Source organism: Rousettus aegyptiacus, unplaced genomic scaffold (assembly GCF_014176215.1).
Source record: "Rousettus aegyptiacus isolate mRouAeg1 unplaced genomic scaffold, mRouAeg1.p scaffold_m13_p_14, whole genome shotgun sequence".
Lineage (NCBI taxonomy): Eukaryota > Metazoa > Chordata > Mammalia > Chiroptera > Pteropodidae > Rousettus > Rousettus aegyptiacus.
The window spans coordinates 31,056,351-31,074,179 of record NW_023416289.1 but is presented as its reverse complement, the minus strand read 5'-3'; the positions used below and the strand labels follow the sequence as shown (position 1 = coordinate 31,074,179).

Genomic DNA, 17,829 nt, shown 5'->3' with positions numbered 1-17,829 from the left:
TTGGTTATAATCTTTATAAACCCAAATTAATCAACATGGCTTTAACAAATTTGGCATATTTCTAAATCTTTTTATTTTACAATAGCATGCACATTCATCTTCGATTATTCTACCTCACATGTAGTATAATAGTGTAAGAATCTTACAGCGCTTTACCTCTATGCCCTTCCTCCCTCCCGTCCTTTGTGTTACTGTTGTCTTACGTTTTAATTCTGTATGTTATAAACCTCACAATATATTGTTGCTGTTTTTGCTTTAGGCAATCGTTTATCATTTTAAAAACAGGTTTTTTTGAGGTATAATAGACATATGATAAACCGTACATATTTAAAATGCATAATCGGTAAGTTTCAACACATATTTACACCTGTGAAGCCCTCACCACAATCAGGATAATAAACATATCCATCATCCCCCACAGTTTCCTCACATCCATTAGTAATTCCTCCCTCCAGCCCCTCACTCCCTCCCACCTCCATTCTCCTGTCCAACCCTCTCTTACCTTCATTCCTAGGCAACCACTGATCTGCTTTTAGTCACTATAAACTGGTATGCATTTTCTAGAATTTTATATAAATGGAATTGCACAAAATAATTATGCTGGCTTCTTTTAGCCCAATTATTTTGACATTCATCCATATTGTGACAATCAATTCATTTTTTTTTATTGCTAAGTAGTATTCTATTATATGATATGCCACAATTTGTTTATCTGCTCACCTGTTGATGGATATTTGTGTTGTTTTCTGGTTTTGGCTACTAGTAATAAAGCTACTATGAACATATATGTATAAATGTATAATTTATGTATAAATATGAACATATGCTTTCATTTCTCTTGGGTAAATATCTAGGATTGGAATACCTGAGTCATATACTAGGTATATATTTAATTTATTAAGATATTGCCAAACTATTTTCCAAAGTTGTTATTTCATTTATGTACCCACCAGCTGTTTATGAGTTCCAATTTCTTCACATTCTCACCAACACTTGGTTTGGTCAGTGTGTGTGTGTGTGTATAATTTATTTGACAATCAGCTATTAGTTATTCACTTTTACTGCCCGAAGGTTTTTGAAAATGGTGACAGGTGCATAGGTAACAACATATAGAATTTGGCGAATCTTCATCTTCATTATGCTTTCTGGACAACCATATACTGATAAGGTATGGAACAGTCCTTATTCCTTTGGCCCAGTAGCTTTGTTGAGCCTGAAGTCCATGTGCATGAACATCTGGAGTTCCTGTCTCCTTCCTGGGAAATTTCTGCATCTCTTTGAATGCCTAAGGGGAACCTCTCTTGAAGCTCATTCTGTGGATGCATTTGCAAATGTTAATGGGGTACTCTCCGGTTGCCACCTCATTGTTGGCAGTGTGGCCCTTTCTTCTTGCCATTCTTTGTGAGAGCTGTTCTGTCAGACCCAGGTTGGAGAGGAAGAGCATTGTCTTGGCCAATCTTTTTAAGTTTGGACATTCTAATAGGTGTGTAGTCGTATCTCATTATGGTTTTATTTTGCATTTTTCTAATTAATGGTATTGAGCATCTTTTCAGGTGCTTATTTGCCATTTGTATATCTTCTTCGATAAAGTGTTTAAACCTTTTGTGCACTTTTAAAAATTGGGTTGTGTGTGTTCCTGTTACTGTAGCTTGAGAATTCTTCATATATTATGGATACTAGTTTTTTACTATATTAAATATGTAATTTGCAAACATTTTCTCTCCATCTGTGGCTTATCTTTTTATTCTCTTAACTATATCTCTCAAGGAGCAGAAATTCTTAGTTTCAACTTGTCTATTTTTCCTATTACAGATCATGATTTCAATATATCTAAGAAATCTTTTCCTAACCAAGGTCACAAAGATTTTCTCTTTTATTTTCCTTCTAGAAGTTTTATAGTTTTAGGCTTTGTGTTTAGGCCTATGATCCATTTTGAGTTCATTTTTGTGGGGTGGGAGGTGTGGGAGTTCCTTTTTTTTTTTTTTGCTTGTGGATTTCCAGTTGTTTCAGCACCATTTGACAATAAGGCTATTATATTAGTTACCTATTGCCATGTAACAAATTACACCAAAACTTAGTGGCTTAAAAGATAAAACAGTAGTGTTTTTTTTTTTTTAATCTGTCTCACTGTGCTCTTTTTAATTTTAATTGTTTTTTTCTTCTCTGTATTTCATTTTTTTTTTAATTTATTTTTTTGGATTCAATTTCACTAGTCTTTTCCACATTGTGTAATCTACTGTTAATCCTATTCAGTGTGATTTTCATCTCCTGAGGTTCAAGTCTTTTATAATCTTACATGTCTCTACTTAGCTTTTTGAACATTCGGAATACAGTTATAGTAACTGTCTTAATGTTCTTATCTGCTAATCCTAATATATGTGTTCCATTCTGAATTGGTATTGATTGATTATTCTCTTCATTATGGGTCATGTGTTTCCATCCCTTTGCATGCCTGGTTATCTTTGATTGTTGTGAGTTTTATGTTGTTGAGTGCTAGTATTTTTGCATCCCTGTAAATCTTCTTAAATTTTGTACTGGGATGTAATTAAGTTACTTGGAACCAGTTTGATCTTTTGGGTCTTGCTTTTATGGTTTGTTAGGCAGGGTTTGGAGCAGTGTTCAGTCTAGGGCTAATTATTCTCCACTACTGAAGCAAGACCTTTTAGAGTACTGTACCCAATGTTCTATGAATTATAACTTTTTCCTGTCTGTCTCTTGGGAATAGACACTGACCTCAACCGTGTGTAAGCATCCAGCACTGCTCCTCTAATCCTTGTGGATGGCTCTTCCTCCAGCCTGGGGCAGTTTCCTCACACTCATGCACTGAGGAGCATTTTGCTGAACACTCTGGGAGGCCTCCTGCAGACTTCTGGAGTTCTCTCTGTTCAGCTGTCTCCTTTCTGGCACTCTGTCCTTCAAATTCTGTCTATCTTGGTGTTCCTGGACTCTCAGCTCCATCTCTACAGCTCAGGGAGCCTGCCAGCCCCACCTCAGTTCCTCCTTCCTGTGCTGTGACCTAGAAATTCTCTCAGGCAGTAAGCTGGGCCAATTTTAAGTCTGTTGTTTTATTTTGCTTTTTCAGGTAGGAGGGTAAATCTATTGCTCTGTCTTTCCTATATTATAGTTTTGAATAATTAACAAGATTTTAAGATCTTTTATATCTTTTTATATCTCTGGGGTTTTTTAATTCTGATCTTTCATTTTAACAGGAAAACCACTGGAATATAGACTCCCTGTATTAGATACCTGGTTCCATCTCCTATAAGCTAGGAATCTTGGGCAAGTTATTTAACTTATATAAAATTTATATGAAAACGGAGGTGATGATAATATCTATTCATACAGTTGAAGTGAGAATGAAATTAGATTGTTTGATGGCGTGTAACGGACTGCAAGTACGTCGTCAGTAGGTAAACACTAAACCTTGTAGAACAGAAGATAAACCTTGATTAATTCATGTATCGCATTGTCCAACCTTCAGTTCACTGACTCACTGCGATGCTTTTGTCCATAGATCTGCTCTGGCTGCTGTCATTCTAGCAACAACATTGACTGGCCAGACTGTTGCCATTCCTCAGCCACGTCAGAGATCCCGGTCTGAGAGTGACGCAACTTCCATTGAAAAGGACAGTTTCATCGAGCCCTATGCCACCACTTCAGAGCTGAGGCATCAGTAAGGACCTCGTCGCTGCTCTGCTTCCTCAGGGCAGAGGAGTAACAGTTCACGTGTGTGCATGTGCATGTGGTTACGACTAGAGCGTAGTACTCAAGTTTCCATCACCAGTGTCAAAGGGACATGGTCCTGGGACAGTAATTGCTCTTGAATGGTATCAGAATTTTCTCTAGAGTGGATCTTGTTAAATTATGGCTTGTGAAAACACTGATTGTTTTCATGACAGCACAGAGCCTTGAATTTAGTGCTGCTTTTAGCCTTTAGTAGGGTTCTCTGTGCCACAACGTAGGTGGTGAGAGTTGTCACTCACCACTTCTCATGTACCTCCTCAGCGAACATTCATACTGATTTTACCTTCGTTGGCATCTATACTATAACTTTTCTTCTTCTGTAATGTCATCTCCTCTATTGCTTGAGCTGGGTTAATGCTAACATAGGGCTAGGGGGTCAGGAGGAAGAGAGCCTTGAGGGGAGCACTGAGGGATGTGCGGGAATCCAGTGGGAATGGCCTAGTTGTTGGGAGGATGGTCAGTGTGGAGCTGGGATGAGCTTTCCAGACAGAGAAAGAGGGAGCATGACACACGTGAGCAGTGGAAGGCTGTTTATGGCTGGAAGGACTCAAGTGCAGTGGGGAGTCATATAAGATGGGGCCGGAGGAGTGGGCAGGGGCCAGGCTGGGAATGTCTTTGGGATTCTGTTCGAGGTTTGGTGTTGCTCCCAGAGGCAGGAAGACATTGAGAGCTTTAAGGGCTTGTGGCAAGAGAGTGGGAAATACAGGATCAAATTTGCCTTTTATCTTTCATGTTTATTCAATTTTATTTTTTGTTTTTGTTTTTACATACCAAATTCTTTTATTTAGTGATTTCTATCAGTCTTTGTAGTTTGTCATCATTGCCAAATCTAGAAAGACTTTCCCTACCACAACATTAAAGAAGTGCTCGTGTATTTTCTTCTAGGACATGTTTATATTTTTGGTTTCTATATTTTAATCTTGACTCCATTTTGAGATGTTTGAATATAGCCTGTTTTTTTTCCTGGTAGGAATTATACTTTGGCCGAATAAGAACTGAAGCTGGGGATATGAATCTTACATTTATTGGAAAGAATAAGCAGATAGGACTATCAGAGGAAGTTTGGAAAGGAAGAATATTGACCGGGGGAGTGAGCTGCATTAGCTCCAATATATTTTAAAATGTATAGTTGAAATAGTTAAAATAGAGGAGGACTGGTTCAGTAATAGAGAGGTATGCATGAATACCCTGAGGTGAACTAGTGTTTGTAAGCATATCGAATCTCTAATAAAGGCAGCCCCACAGATCAAAGGGGAACGCACTCAACAGTATATTTATTAGCAATAGTGGAGAAAATATCTGCTTTGAGCCTTACCTAATTCATATACAAAACAAATTCCTGTTGAATGAAAGGATTGATCTGTATACATACATAAATAAAGCCACGAAATTTTATATCTACTCTTATCAAAACTCTGAGGGGAATGACTACTAAGCTAAGAATTTAGAAGGTAAAAAAAAAAATATTTTAACCATGTATGTTAAAAAAAATGAAACTAATAGAATAGGAAAAATATAGTAAATATGAAGTCAAGATTTTAATTTTAGTAAATTAAAAAATTAATTTCAAATTGGAATGGACATACTAGAAGCAAAGTAGATAAATTGACAAAGGACGTGAACTGACAATTTACACTAGAGGAACTATGATTTGCATACAAATACGTGGAAAATATTCGGTCTTGGTGAAATGTACATTTAAACAGTGAGATTTAAATTCTTTTGGAAAATTATTACCAGCGTAGTTACAGAGTGGAGAAATGATCTTGTGTGATTTGTGGGTGTGATGTGCATGTAGCCCCACAAAATGTTTATACCATTTGACTCAGCAGTTTTACCATATGGGTGTTTGTTTTATAGGACTAATTCTAAATACAGAAGAGATTATCTACACATAGAGGTCCATTACAGGGTTATTTATAACAGTGAAAATTGGGAGCAGGAAACCATAGTGGAATGGTGGACTAAACTGGTATAACTACTTGGGTCATAACATTTGACGTGAAAAACTTGTTAACAACAAGGCAGATTGTGTTTCTATGCATTATAAGAACTATAAGAGCATAGATAAAACTAGGAAGAAATTTTAAGAGTGCAGAGAGATGGAATAGTGGGTGACTTAATCATTTAGTTTATATTTTGTAATGTAGTTATACTTTTATGCTGGGGGCTCAGAGGCAGAGCATTTAATACAAGTTTCTATACCGATGTGAAGTGTTAAGTGGTTGGTTTATTTATTTATTTTTCTCTTTAATGTTCTGCTATAGACCAAATTGGCAGAGTGAGATGGGAAGAAGACCTTCTCTGCCATCCTTTGAAATGCTGTGCTATGGGGAGGAAGAGGAGACTGACTTGAACTTGTCATCCAGCTACAAGGAGCCGAGGGATGTCATTGCTCGCGAAGAAGAGGGAGGTCTTGGTGCTGCTGTGTATGCTGTGCCACACAGAAACCAGGTGTTTGTCACATTCCAGGATTTCTTCTGCACCTTGACATCTATTCATAGTAAATTGTGTAGAGTGCATTAGTAAGGACTTTCTTTTCTCTCTTCTGCCTTTGATGGCTTTTGTTTTGGGGCTTATTTTTCTAACGTGTCCAGTCTCATTTTCTATCTGGTTAGGCTAGAATTTAGAACTTTTCCTTTATCTTTCAAAGATAAGTCCTTCAAAGACAGAAACATCTTTACGTTCTCAACATAGATTTCCATCTGACCCTAAGAAATCTTGCTCTTTTCTTTGACCGCAAAAGCTGATTTTCCTGTTACTTTTCCAACGTCAGTGCGCACATTCCCACCTTTCTTCAGGTTCATGCCTGACAGGCGGAGCAGCATCATCAGTCTCCACAGTAGCTGACCTTCTTTGAGTGGTTACCTTTTGTGCGTCTCTTTTTCAAACTCTTACGTGTATCTGTCTCGATGAGATAGAATCCATTTATGACCCTGACACATGTGGGAAACTGAGGCACAGAGGCTGAAGGAGCCCATTTTTCCACCACTCCCAGCTGCTCTAATTTAAACTCTGTTCCCAGGGTTTGGAAAACTGGATATTGCCATTTCTTTAATGGCAAAAGACAACACCGTAATTCCTTTTTCCTTTCGCCTTGTTTCACCATCACTATCATGTGTTAAGCGTAGTGACTACACACATATAGACTGGCAGCATCCAAGTATATTCATATTGATTGTAGTGTATTGATCACCCTCCAGTATATTGAATCACATTTTAAATGGTCCTGAAGAACTTATTTTGAGGAATCCGTATGTATTTCACGAACTGACATATACAGACTTTACCGTGCAGAGTTAGGTTTCTCTATAGCCAGGAGCACTGGCACATGCAGCTGGCTGCCAAGAGCCCAGAGGAGAGCCTTCCGCAGGGCTCTGGAAGGCGGAGATGAAGTCCCACTGTCCCTCAGTCTGCACACTTTTGGGCTAGTGTTTTGGACTGAGCGTACAGATAGGGTTGTGTCACCAGACTGTTTTGGAAGCGAGGCCCGCTACCGCATTTCCCGTAGAAAAAGAGATTATACTGACCTACAACTTTCTTTGTCATTAGCAAGGCAAATATTTTATTTTTTAGGCAAGTCTGTCATGGTACCTCTAGGACCCGTGTGCAGTAGGGAAAATTTTTTTATTTTAAAATTTGAAAAGTAGAACATGACAGCTAACATTTTATCGGATTCGGTGAGGCCACGGAGGAACTCTAATGCTGGTGGGAGTGTCGTCTGGTACCACCACTTTGGAAAACTGTTTGGCACTATCCATTAAAGCTGAATGTGTGTATTGTCTATAACCCAGAAAAAAAGACAATTGAAAAGTAGAAAATAATATAACACATTAATGTTCTCATTCTCTAGAATGAGCAAGTAATGACATCTTGCCTTTTTTTGCTTTAGATTTTTTTAAACAAAAGAAGTAAAATTATGGTTAGTGTTGAATTCTTTGTCTCCCATTCCTGCTCCATCTCTGGAAGGCCATCTTCTCTTGGATTTGGAATGCATTCTAGAAGTCCGTGTTTTTATTTTTTTACTACAAGTAAGCATCAGTAAACAAATATGATACTCTTTTATTTAATTGTACAAAGGTCACTATACTGAACCATTCATTTCACCTCTTGGCTTTTTCACTGAGCCTTACAGTTGTGAGATGGATCCATGTTACTTTATCTACTTACCTACTTACGAAACCGTAGGTTATTTTCTTGCACATCTGGTACGTGTACCTATGTTTGCTGGATCACGCTATTAGGTATTGCCAAATTGTTCTCCAGAGCAGTTGTTCCCTTTTGCCTTCCCACCAGCACTGCGTGCATGCCAGTCTCCACATTACTGTACATCCCAGCCAGCAGGAAAGCTCTTTCCTTTACAACCCAGGAAACAGAGGTGTTTTACTAACTGATTGCAACTGAAAGATATCATCATAACCTTTACATTTTCCTGGCCAGTTGCAGGTGCCATGAATTAAAGGGCCCTTAAGCTGGAAAAGATTTCAATTTTCCATAGACTTACAATTAGTTTTTTTCAGGAGGACTAGTAGACAGTATTGGGAGGAAGACACGTTGACCTTTCCTGAGCATTAATTTATGTCAGGCAGCGTACATGTACCATTTCATTTACTTCACACCCTTGGAGGAAAGTGTGTGAAGAAATAGGATAAATGACTTGCCCAAGGTCAGCCAACCAACCATCCAGTGACAGAAGCAGGATTCAAACCAGGATGACCAATTTGCCATATTTAGAATTAAAATTTGTGTTTGCAGGCCTGTGCCTATCAAGAATATGTATTAGACATAAAGCATTTTTTTTGAAACAGGCCATATATTCTTAAATTTATTCTGTGATTAAAATATATGCCTTTGAAAAAATGAGTGTGTGGAGCATGTAAAACTGCTATTTTATCACTAGATGGCACCAGCCCTGAAGAGGATATCGCCTACAGGGTACATATTAATTTAAAATAAATAAAATAAAATTGCCTTCCCTGTATTTACTATAGACTTTCTGTAATCTGAGGCAAATAATTTATAATTTTATCCTTTTTTATGAATTTTTCATACTTCTTTTAAAATAAGTAGTTGTCAAAACTAGTAAGGTAAGAAAACAGAACCACCCAAGCAGGCAATTTGGATATAAGTCTATACCTCATGCCTCTCTCTGTTGCAGGGTAGTCTGGGCTAACATCTTCATGTGAAGTATGCACCTGCTCAGAAATGGCCTAACAAATGGAAAGCAAGTCTTGTTTTCAGCAGTTTTCTTGTTGGTGCAACCCAAAAGTAAGGCTGGAGGGGAAGTGGGGTACATGAATTTGTTGTCAGTTCACGCAGGGACAGAGCAATGCCACGGGGTTTCAGAACCTGAGATCAAGTTCTAGCTTTCCTATTTCCCAGTTGTATAGCTTGGATAAATCAGATAACTTCCCTGTGCCTTAGTTTCTTTATCCTATAAAGGACTTTGTTAGGGAGGAGACTGTCTTTGGGCAGGTAAATAATTCAGCAAATCTTTATTGAATATCCATGAGTACTAGGCATTGTGCCAGGTGCTGGACAATCAGTTTAAGACCATAGCCACAAAATTAATAGTAATCCATTACTATTAATGCCAAGGAATACCAGACATTCTTTTGCTGATGCTGTTGAGGATTAGGAATGTCCCCTCTCTCTCTCTCGCTCTGCAGTTTTAATATGTTTTTTAAATTTTATTTTTATTATACAGGTAAAATATGAATACACACTTCTTATGATAAGCATTACAAAGGAAGGGTATGGGTGTCACGAAACCATATAGCGGAGGACTTAACCTTCTCTGAGAGGACTGCTTAGAGTGACAGCAAAGAGCTGAGGGGTTATAGCCTGCTTTCTTCTCCCCTTTGAGATTACTTGATCTTTCTGCATATTACCTTCGTAGGTTTATTCTTCATCCTTTGAAGTACAGCACCAGAATTCATTATAGTTTTTCTGTCCTTTTTCCTGAACGTTAGTTTGTACTTTAATTCAGCAGACATAGATTGTCATCTTTTTTTTTTTTTATTTTCCTCCCCTATTTTATCTTTGACAACTTATTATCATTCATTCATTCTGTTCTCCCATGGGAACACTAGTTATACATTTGTTGGATATCCTTTATTTGTCTTCCATGTCTATTATAGTTTCTATAATCACTCGTCCCCCTTTTTTCTTTTCAATGTTACTCTGTGATTTCCTCATGTATACCCTCCATATCTCTCCTTCAGCACTTTGTCACTATGTTTTAGTGCTTTTCCCTCTGTGTTGGTTTTACTTTTCCTTTCGTTTTTTTGAGTGCTGCCAATCTACTTTCACACCTTTCTGTTGCCATATTTTCTTGATCCTCCCGAATCTCTTCTTTGAGCTCTTTATGTCAGTTTGTGCTGTCGTTCATTTCTTTGAGGGTATACAGGCTGGGTCCTGGACAGTAAAGGCAGGCTCTCTCTACAAGTGTCTCCCTTTAGTTTCTTCTCCCTGGAGATAACTGTAGTTTTCCTGGGCCTGTCCACACCGTTGCTCGCATTGCACCATTAGAGGGTCACAATATAACTACAGCATTGATTTTTGGAGCATTTATGTGCCTTAAGTCTAGCAGCTTTTGGCATGCTCCCTCTTCCAAATTTCATGGATTTGGCAGCTGTTTTTTCCAGTTTATGGTCTGGAACTATGGACATTGACTAAGCTTTCTCTCTCCTCCCCCCATTCTTTTGATCGATTTCAGTAGATTTTGAGAGAGTGTAGTCTAAATGCCCTGTTACTATTTTCAAATAGAAATCACCAAAACAATGTTATGGAAGCTCTCTCTGTCATGCTATTGTTATTTGTGGTTTTATAGAGCATGTTGTCATAAAATGCTATGTAATCATTCATTGGTTCAGGTATTCACTATCCAAAGGCCAACAAGCTAATATTTACTGTCTGCCATAGCTTGGTTGGAGACCCAGAGAGGAGTAAACTAGTTTTCTCTAGTAATTTCTGGAAGCCAAGGAATACTAGTCATTCTTTTTCTGATGCTGTTGAAGATTAGGAATGTCCCCTCTCTCTCTCTGCAGTTTTAATATATATTTTTTTATTTTATTTTTATTATACAGGTAAAATATGAATACACACTTCTTATAAAAACTTTTGATATTGCACATAAAGCGAAAGCCCACCCCAGGACCCTGTTTTCCTCTGCTCTCCTGGAGAAGCCTCTGGGGTCACTTTTATCTCTGTATCATTTATTGGCCTCAAATAATGGAATAGACAAACAAGGCTTAAATAATAGATGTTTAACTCTCTCATATAACAAACTCAAGAGGTAGAAGATTCCAAAATTGTTTCAGCTGCCTATCAAAGGCTGGCTCCTAAGGTTCCCTTGGCCTCCTTGCCATGGTCACCAGTGGGTACGGCAGGTCCTGGTCCCAAAGCAGAAAGGAAGAACTGAGGGAAAGTCCTTTGCTTCAGGCTGCTCTGTGTTTATTATAGAGAACTTTTTTCCTGGAAGCCTCCCAGCAGGAGTCTCATTGGTCACATGCTCATCCCTTGACCAATTACTGGCCAAGGGGCAGAGGACTACCACGATTCGCAGCCTGGGCCTAGGCCCCTTTGCACCAACCAAATCAGGATCCTCTTAGCACAGTAGAAAGGGGGCACCAATGCTGAGCGGGCAGCACCACAGTGCCTGCCATGGCACAACCCCTGCACCTCTCTGTCTGCATTTATGTATACACGTCAGTGGGCAGATAGACACATCCACTGTCAGTTTATGTGCACATAGGTTATTGGCTCTGCTCTACCAATGCGAGCACCTCTGTGCGAGCTCAACCCCTGTTGACAGCAGTAAAGGCCAGGATAACAAATAAGGCATGAAGCCATCACTCCATCCAATTTACAGAAGCCACTAAAAGAGAGTGAGCTCTTTATCTTCTAGTGTTAGGGTCTCCTCCATGCCACAGGTGCAGAAGCATGGATTCCCAAACCCTCAGTTTACTTGCCCTAATGTACCAAGTCAGGGGAGGTCGAACATGTTGTGGACCTGCAAAGGTCCCAGTGCAGGCCTGCATGGTTTCTGTACCTTACAAATCTAAACTACCCTTCCCAGTTGTCCCTTGATTCACTGCTCATTTTACCACACACTTACCTGGACTTTACCCCAAGGAAGAGCTAGCTGGCACCTTATGTTACTCTACTTTCAATGGCTGTATGATGCATTTGGGGTAGGGGTCTTCTGTTAGCGTTAATATGAGGAGAAGCATGTGGGAACGTGACCATCCCACTCAGGGCTGGGCCCTGTGCATTATTAATCACTGCTGGATCTCAGGGTCATCTCACTCTTACAGTCACAAGAATCTGGACACTGCAGCTTCCTGGCTATGTCATCAGGGTTGTCCAGTATCTTGTTTTCGTCTGTAAGCATTGGAATACTTCTGATGTCACAGATTTTGCAAGGTTTGCACTTTATATGCATGAAATCATAAAACATGTACTTTTTTTGCATCTGACCACATTGTTAGATGTGTACAAATTTAAAATTGTATCTTTCTAGCAAAGCGAACCGCTTTATCTCTAAAAATGTGTTTTGCTTTATGTCTATTTCATCCGACATTCTCCATCTTTTGTTTGTTATTTGCATGGTTAATTTTTTTTCATTAAATATAAAAAGACTAAATGGTCCAGTAAAAAGACAAAGGGAAAGTTTTTCAAATTCAATTAACAAAAAGCTATATGCTGCATGGAATCTTATATTTTAAATGGATGAATAATATGCTAGATGAATTATATCTCAGTAAACTTGTTTTAAAAAACTACATTCTGTTTGTAAGACACAGCTGAACATAAGGATATAGAAAGGTTGAATTTAAAAGATAAAACAGACCATGCAAATAACAAACGAAAGTTGGTTTAAATTTGCCATCTTACTTTACTTTTCCTATTTGTCCTGTTATTGTATATCTTTTTTTTTCTTGCTTTCTTTTAGATTGATAATTTTTTCAGTTCTCTTTCTTTCTCCCTACTAGTTTGCAAATTATACCATTTTTTCTGTAATAGTTACTCTAGAAAGTACAGCATATTTTGCTTTTTAAAATTTGAGTTGGTATCCTACCCAGCAAGAGGTCGAAGTAGCCCAGGACAAGTGCGCAGACAGATAAGGGAAAGAAAGGCCATTGATATGTTAATGTTAAATATATACAAAAGGTATACAAACCATAAGTATACAGCTCAGTGAATTTTTACAAAGTAGCCACCACCCAAATTAAAAACAAAAAACAAAAAAAACCCAGAAATTTCTCTTTGTGATCAAGAAGAGATCACTCTTTCCCCCAGAGTTAACCAAGAGTAGATTAAATCTTAAAAAATAATGTCAGATTAGTTTTGCCTATTCTGAAAATTCAATGAATTTTATCATATAGTATGTATCCTTTGGGGTTTTTGAGACTCCAGTTATTGTACATAGCAGTTCATTCCTATTGCTGTATAATGTCTCATTGTACAACTACTCCATCCAATTACTCATTCATTTTACTGATAATAGCTATTTGGTTGTTTCCAGTTTGGGGCTCTTATGGATAGTGCTTCTATGAACATTAGTGGATGTCTGTATATATTTCTGGTGGGTATATACTGAGGAGTGGTATATATGTTGTCAGCCTTCGTGCCAGTAGACACTGCCCAGCAGTTTTCCATAGTAGGTTATCTTTTTGATGATATTTGAGTCCCCTTAGCATTTCACATTTCCTTGATAATAGTGAGTAGCTTATATCTTTGACAGAGTGAACAAGGTAGTTGGTTCCCAGGAGTTAAAAACTAAGAGGTCATCTCTTTTTTCTTCCTTCAAATGATGAGTACAGTGGGAGACCTGTTTGCCGCTGCCAAGCCGGGTCACCTTGGAGCCCGGTACACAGAGCCTGGTGGGCCTAACGGTCTTAGCTCTTTGCCCTGAAATGCTCCGATGCATCTTGCTGGTCAGTGCCGCCACCTCCCTGCCAGCCTTCAGGATGACTCTTCTGTTGTCTGCAGCACAGCACAGCTAAGCCAAGCTGATCACATAAGATTTTAGTGAAGAATCAGGATAACAGAAGGGAAGCCAACCCAGAGAGCACCAGGCTGAATTAGCTTATTGTACAAGACATGGTTCCCTGCTCTTTCCCTTGGGTTGCCTCTGTCCCTGACTCCCAGAGCCCAGCTAGTGAGGCTGTCTCTGCTCTTCATGGGGGGTCCCTTTCCTGGCCCACAGGTCTGCAGCCCTGCTGCCATCCGTGATACCTACATAAGAGACGCTCACAGACAGTGGAGGGGAGGGTTCCATTCCATCAGGAAATGTTTACAGTGGACTCACATAGTCAGCGAACATAATGGACATTGATCCCAAACAATCGCCTGATTAAGAGTTCTCACAGGGCAGGTTGGTAGCTCTTGTCCCATGTAGAGATGATAACGCAGTATCGGTACCAGGGTACAGTGGTACCGGGTGCTGTGCACAGCAGGTCAGATGCAGTCCTTTTTTCTGGATCAGTCCCTGGCAGGAATGAGGAAGAGAGGCTGCCCAAGTGGGACATGAAGTTCTTGGTGGCCTAAGCATAATTTGAATGGTAATGACTTTGCCACTGGGCTTTTCCTGAGGGACTGAACGTTTCACCCAGCCCTGCCAGGCGTAGTCCCTTTGTGTCTCAGAGAGGGAGGTGGCACTGAGGAAATGTGGAATAAATCATTTGAGTTCGCTAGAAGGAAATTTGATCATAGATTTCCTCCTTTGTTTTTTGTACCAGAAGGTTCCATCGTCACACGAGGTGGACAGTGAAGATGAGGAAAATATTTCTGGGCAAGATGGATTTCCAAATTCACCTCTTTTACCACAGCGTACACAAGAAAAAGGTAAAAAAAAAAAAAAAGTTTTTTTCAAAAAGTATAAAAACATTTGTGACAATAAAAATTGGTTAATTTGGGGGAATATACAGCCATTGCACCTCTATACTGTGATTCTGTGGTTACAGGTAGGAATATTCCTGAATTTTATTTTTTCTGAAGACAAGTTACTCCACAGTCAATTGTCTGGATGTCCATTTTGTCATCTCTGTCAGCCCTGAGAGGACACATGGGGAAGAGGGTTGTGGCTCAGGCTCTGAAGCTCTACACACTCTCCCCCCACTGTTCCCGGGTGCCTGGTGTTGCCAGGGCAGGTGGGTGCACAGCGGTCTCCATGGAATGAGCTAGTGAGGTTAGCTGTCTTGTTCACCATGCTATCGGCAGTGCCTGGAGCAGGGCCCGGCCCACAGTAAGCTGTCACTAAAGGTCCGTTGGATGAATGAGTACATGGACATGTTTATAATACAACTCTAACCGTGCATTACCCACTGGTCTGGTACAGTAAGAGAATTCAACACATCCTAGCAAAGGCAGGGAATCGTTTTCAGTTTCCTTAAGAGGCAGCTTATGTTTGAGAAGTGAGAAAGAGCCCGGCTTTATTAGGACCCTCAGAGTTGCTTGGGTTCAAGCAGACTCTCATATAAATCAATTCACAAGGTGACTGGAAAACAATACCAGCCTTATAAATACCTGGGCCAGAAATACCAATTGGTTAGGTGGCATATTTTATCTATGGGAAATCCATGTGAATATTAAAGTTGTGTTAATTATAGAAGTAATACTTTCTTACTGTAAAAAATACTGAAATGCAGACATGCATCAAATTAAACATACAATTATACCCCCATAGATAATTAATACTAACATACAATTGTATATATATAATTATATATGTATATATACATGTTACCTTGTTACCTGCCTTTTTTTAATCTTACAACACATCTTTAACATCTCCCTATGTTCATACATGTCCGTCCACTTTCTAATGTCTATGTTGCCTGGTCTGATGGACGTATCGATCCAATCCAGTCAGGAGACAGAAAGCACTTGGCGATTTGAACAGAAAAAGTTTAAAGAATTATTTCCTATAGCAGAATTGTCTACTAAGGGGTAGAGAGAAGTCTAAAGAATACGGGAATAGAGGGAGCAGCCACTCCCTCTACAGTTCACGTAGAGCACCCAAGGGAAGAAACACATTTGGAGAATCACTCAAGGCTAAGATGCAGACATTGGAGAGGGTGCAGCTGTGTCCCACTGGGTACCCGAGAAGTTAGCTGAGGTGTCGTGCTAACTGAACTCACTGGGAAGCTGTCTTCTCCAGGGGAGTGCCAGGTGAGGAAAGGGAACGGGGAATGGAGACAGCACACTGTATGGAAGAACCCAAGCCTCTTCCTCCTCCATGGTCTCTCCAGCGCCCTCTACTGATGAAGCTTCTCATTGCGCCACCTGCAAGTAGAGATGCAGTAACACAAGCAGGCAATGAGGGTAGACTTAAAGCTGAGAGGCAATGATAACTGGCACACTTGGTTACATGAACTTGGAGCACGGGTGGTGAGTGGGATGGAGTGCAGCTCCTGAAGTGGTTTTTGGTTTGTGATGGGCATTAAAAGCCTCTGGACATCTGTGAAAAAAGCCCCACACCCACCTCAGATTCTAATTCATTGAGGCCCAGACGTCTGTATTTTTTTTTAATTATTTTTTTTTTATTTAGCTTCAAGTGTACAGTACATTGGTTAGACTATAAAAATAATTTAAGGAGGATATGGGACACTATTAAGGCTCCAAATATTTACCTGATTGGTGTAACTGAAGAAAATTAAGATGTTAAACAGCTGTTTGAAGAAATAATGATGGAAAACTTCCTTAACCTGATAAAGGACATGGACATAAAACCCCAGGAAGCTCAGAGAATTCCAAAAATCAGGGATCCAAAGAGGCCTACACCAAGACACATCATAATTAAAATGCCAAAGGTTAAATACAAAGAAAGAATATTAAAAGCAGCAAGAAAAAAAAAAACAGATAATTACCTATAAGGAAACACCCATAAGACTGCAAGCTGATTTCTCAAAAGAAACTATGCAGTAAAGAAGGGGTTGGCAAAAAATATTCGGTAAGAAGAAGACCCAGGATCTACAACCAAGAATACTTTATCCGGCAAAGCTATCATTTAGAGTTGAAGGACAGATAAAGAGCTTCCCAGACAAAAATAAGCTAAAGGAATTTATCACCACCAGTGTACAGTACATTGGTTAGACATCTATACAGTTTATAAAATGATCCCTCCAATTGTACCCTCCCTCCCCTGACCCTCCACCTAACCAACATATTAATGCCAACTGCATTCCCTGTGCTGTGCTCCCCATCACCGTGACTATCCATCGGCTACTAATTTGTACTTCTTTTGCCCTTCACCACATTCTCCCAGCCCCCCAAACCGCCTCCCCTCTGTCCAACACCAAATTGTCCACTATATTTGTGAGTCTGTTTTTGATTGGTTTGTTCTTTTTATTCCTTAGATTCTGCATATAAGTGAAATCATATAATGTTTATCTTTCTCTGTCTGACTTAAATACCTTCTAGGTCCATCAAATCAATATCTTTTTCTGTCCCCTTCCTTTTCATATGTAGGGGTCTTGTTATCCTTTCAGCCACTCTATCTTTTGGTTGGAGCACTTAATTCTTTTCCATGTAAGGTACTTATTGATAGGAATGTAGTTATTAACATTCTTTATTCCCGTTTTTGAAAGGAAATATACCAAATTGAGAACCTCTTGGGAGGAGTAGGGTTCAGAGGACAGTTTTGATTTCTGTATTGCCAGAATTTTTGAAAGCATGAACATAGTCATGTAGTGTGACTTTTCTTTCTATAAAAATTGGGATAGCACCTGGCATGGCATCTCGTATACAGTAGGATGTCCAATGTAAGAAAACTTTGTTGTTATTTTAATAGTTTATACCACCTTCCTGTATATGTTGTATAAATGAGAAGGGCGAAGACTCTAGAAATCTTTCTGAGAAATGACAAATGAGAAAAGAAAATGAAATATATACACAGAACCAAATGAGCTGCATATACATGAAATGCCAAAGTGAACTTAGGGTGATGTAAATTCTGAGTTTAGTCTTCATTGGGTTTTTTCTGAAAAGTTGATGACCAAGATAAAAATAGAGATCATTATTTTCTTTGCGATAATAGGCTAATTGCCCTTTAAAACCTTTTTATCATAAGTTTTCAAA

The 17,829-nt window shown here is 39.1% G+C and overlaps 1 protein-coding gene across 7 annotated transcripts in view; it reads left to right on the top strand.

Annotated features, from left to right (window-relative positions):
* Positions 1 to 17,829, top strand: part of CEP89 (centrosomal protein 89) — a 69,835-nt gene that overhangs the window by 4,628 nt on the left and 47,378 nt on the right. For 3 of the 7 annotated variants that reach the window (XM_016133231.2, XM_016133230.2, XM_016133233.2), the window contains exons 3-5: positions 3,515 to 3,673; positions 6,012 to 6,198; positions 14,490 to 14,595. In XM_016133231.2, coding sequence (XP_015988717.2) covers positions 3,515 to 3,673; positions 6,012 to 6,198; positions 14,490 to 14,595 — 452 coding nt within the window. Of the gene's footprint in view, positions 1 to 3,514; positions 3,674 to 6,011; positions 6,199 to 8,902; positions 9,013 to 14,489; positions 14,596 to 17,829 lie in introns of those variants that run through there. The other 4 variants (XM_016133232.2, XM_016133237.2, XM_016133239.2 and 1 more) reach the window with 3 other exon arrangements.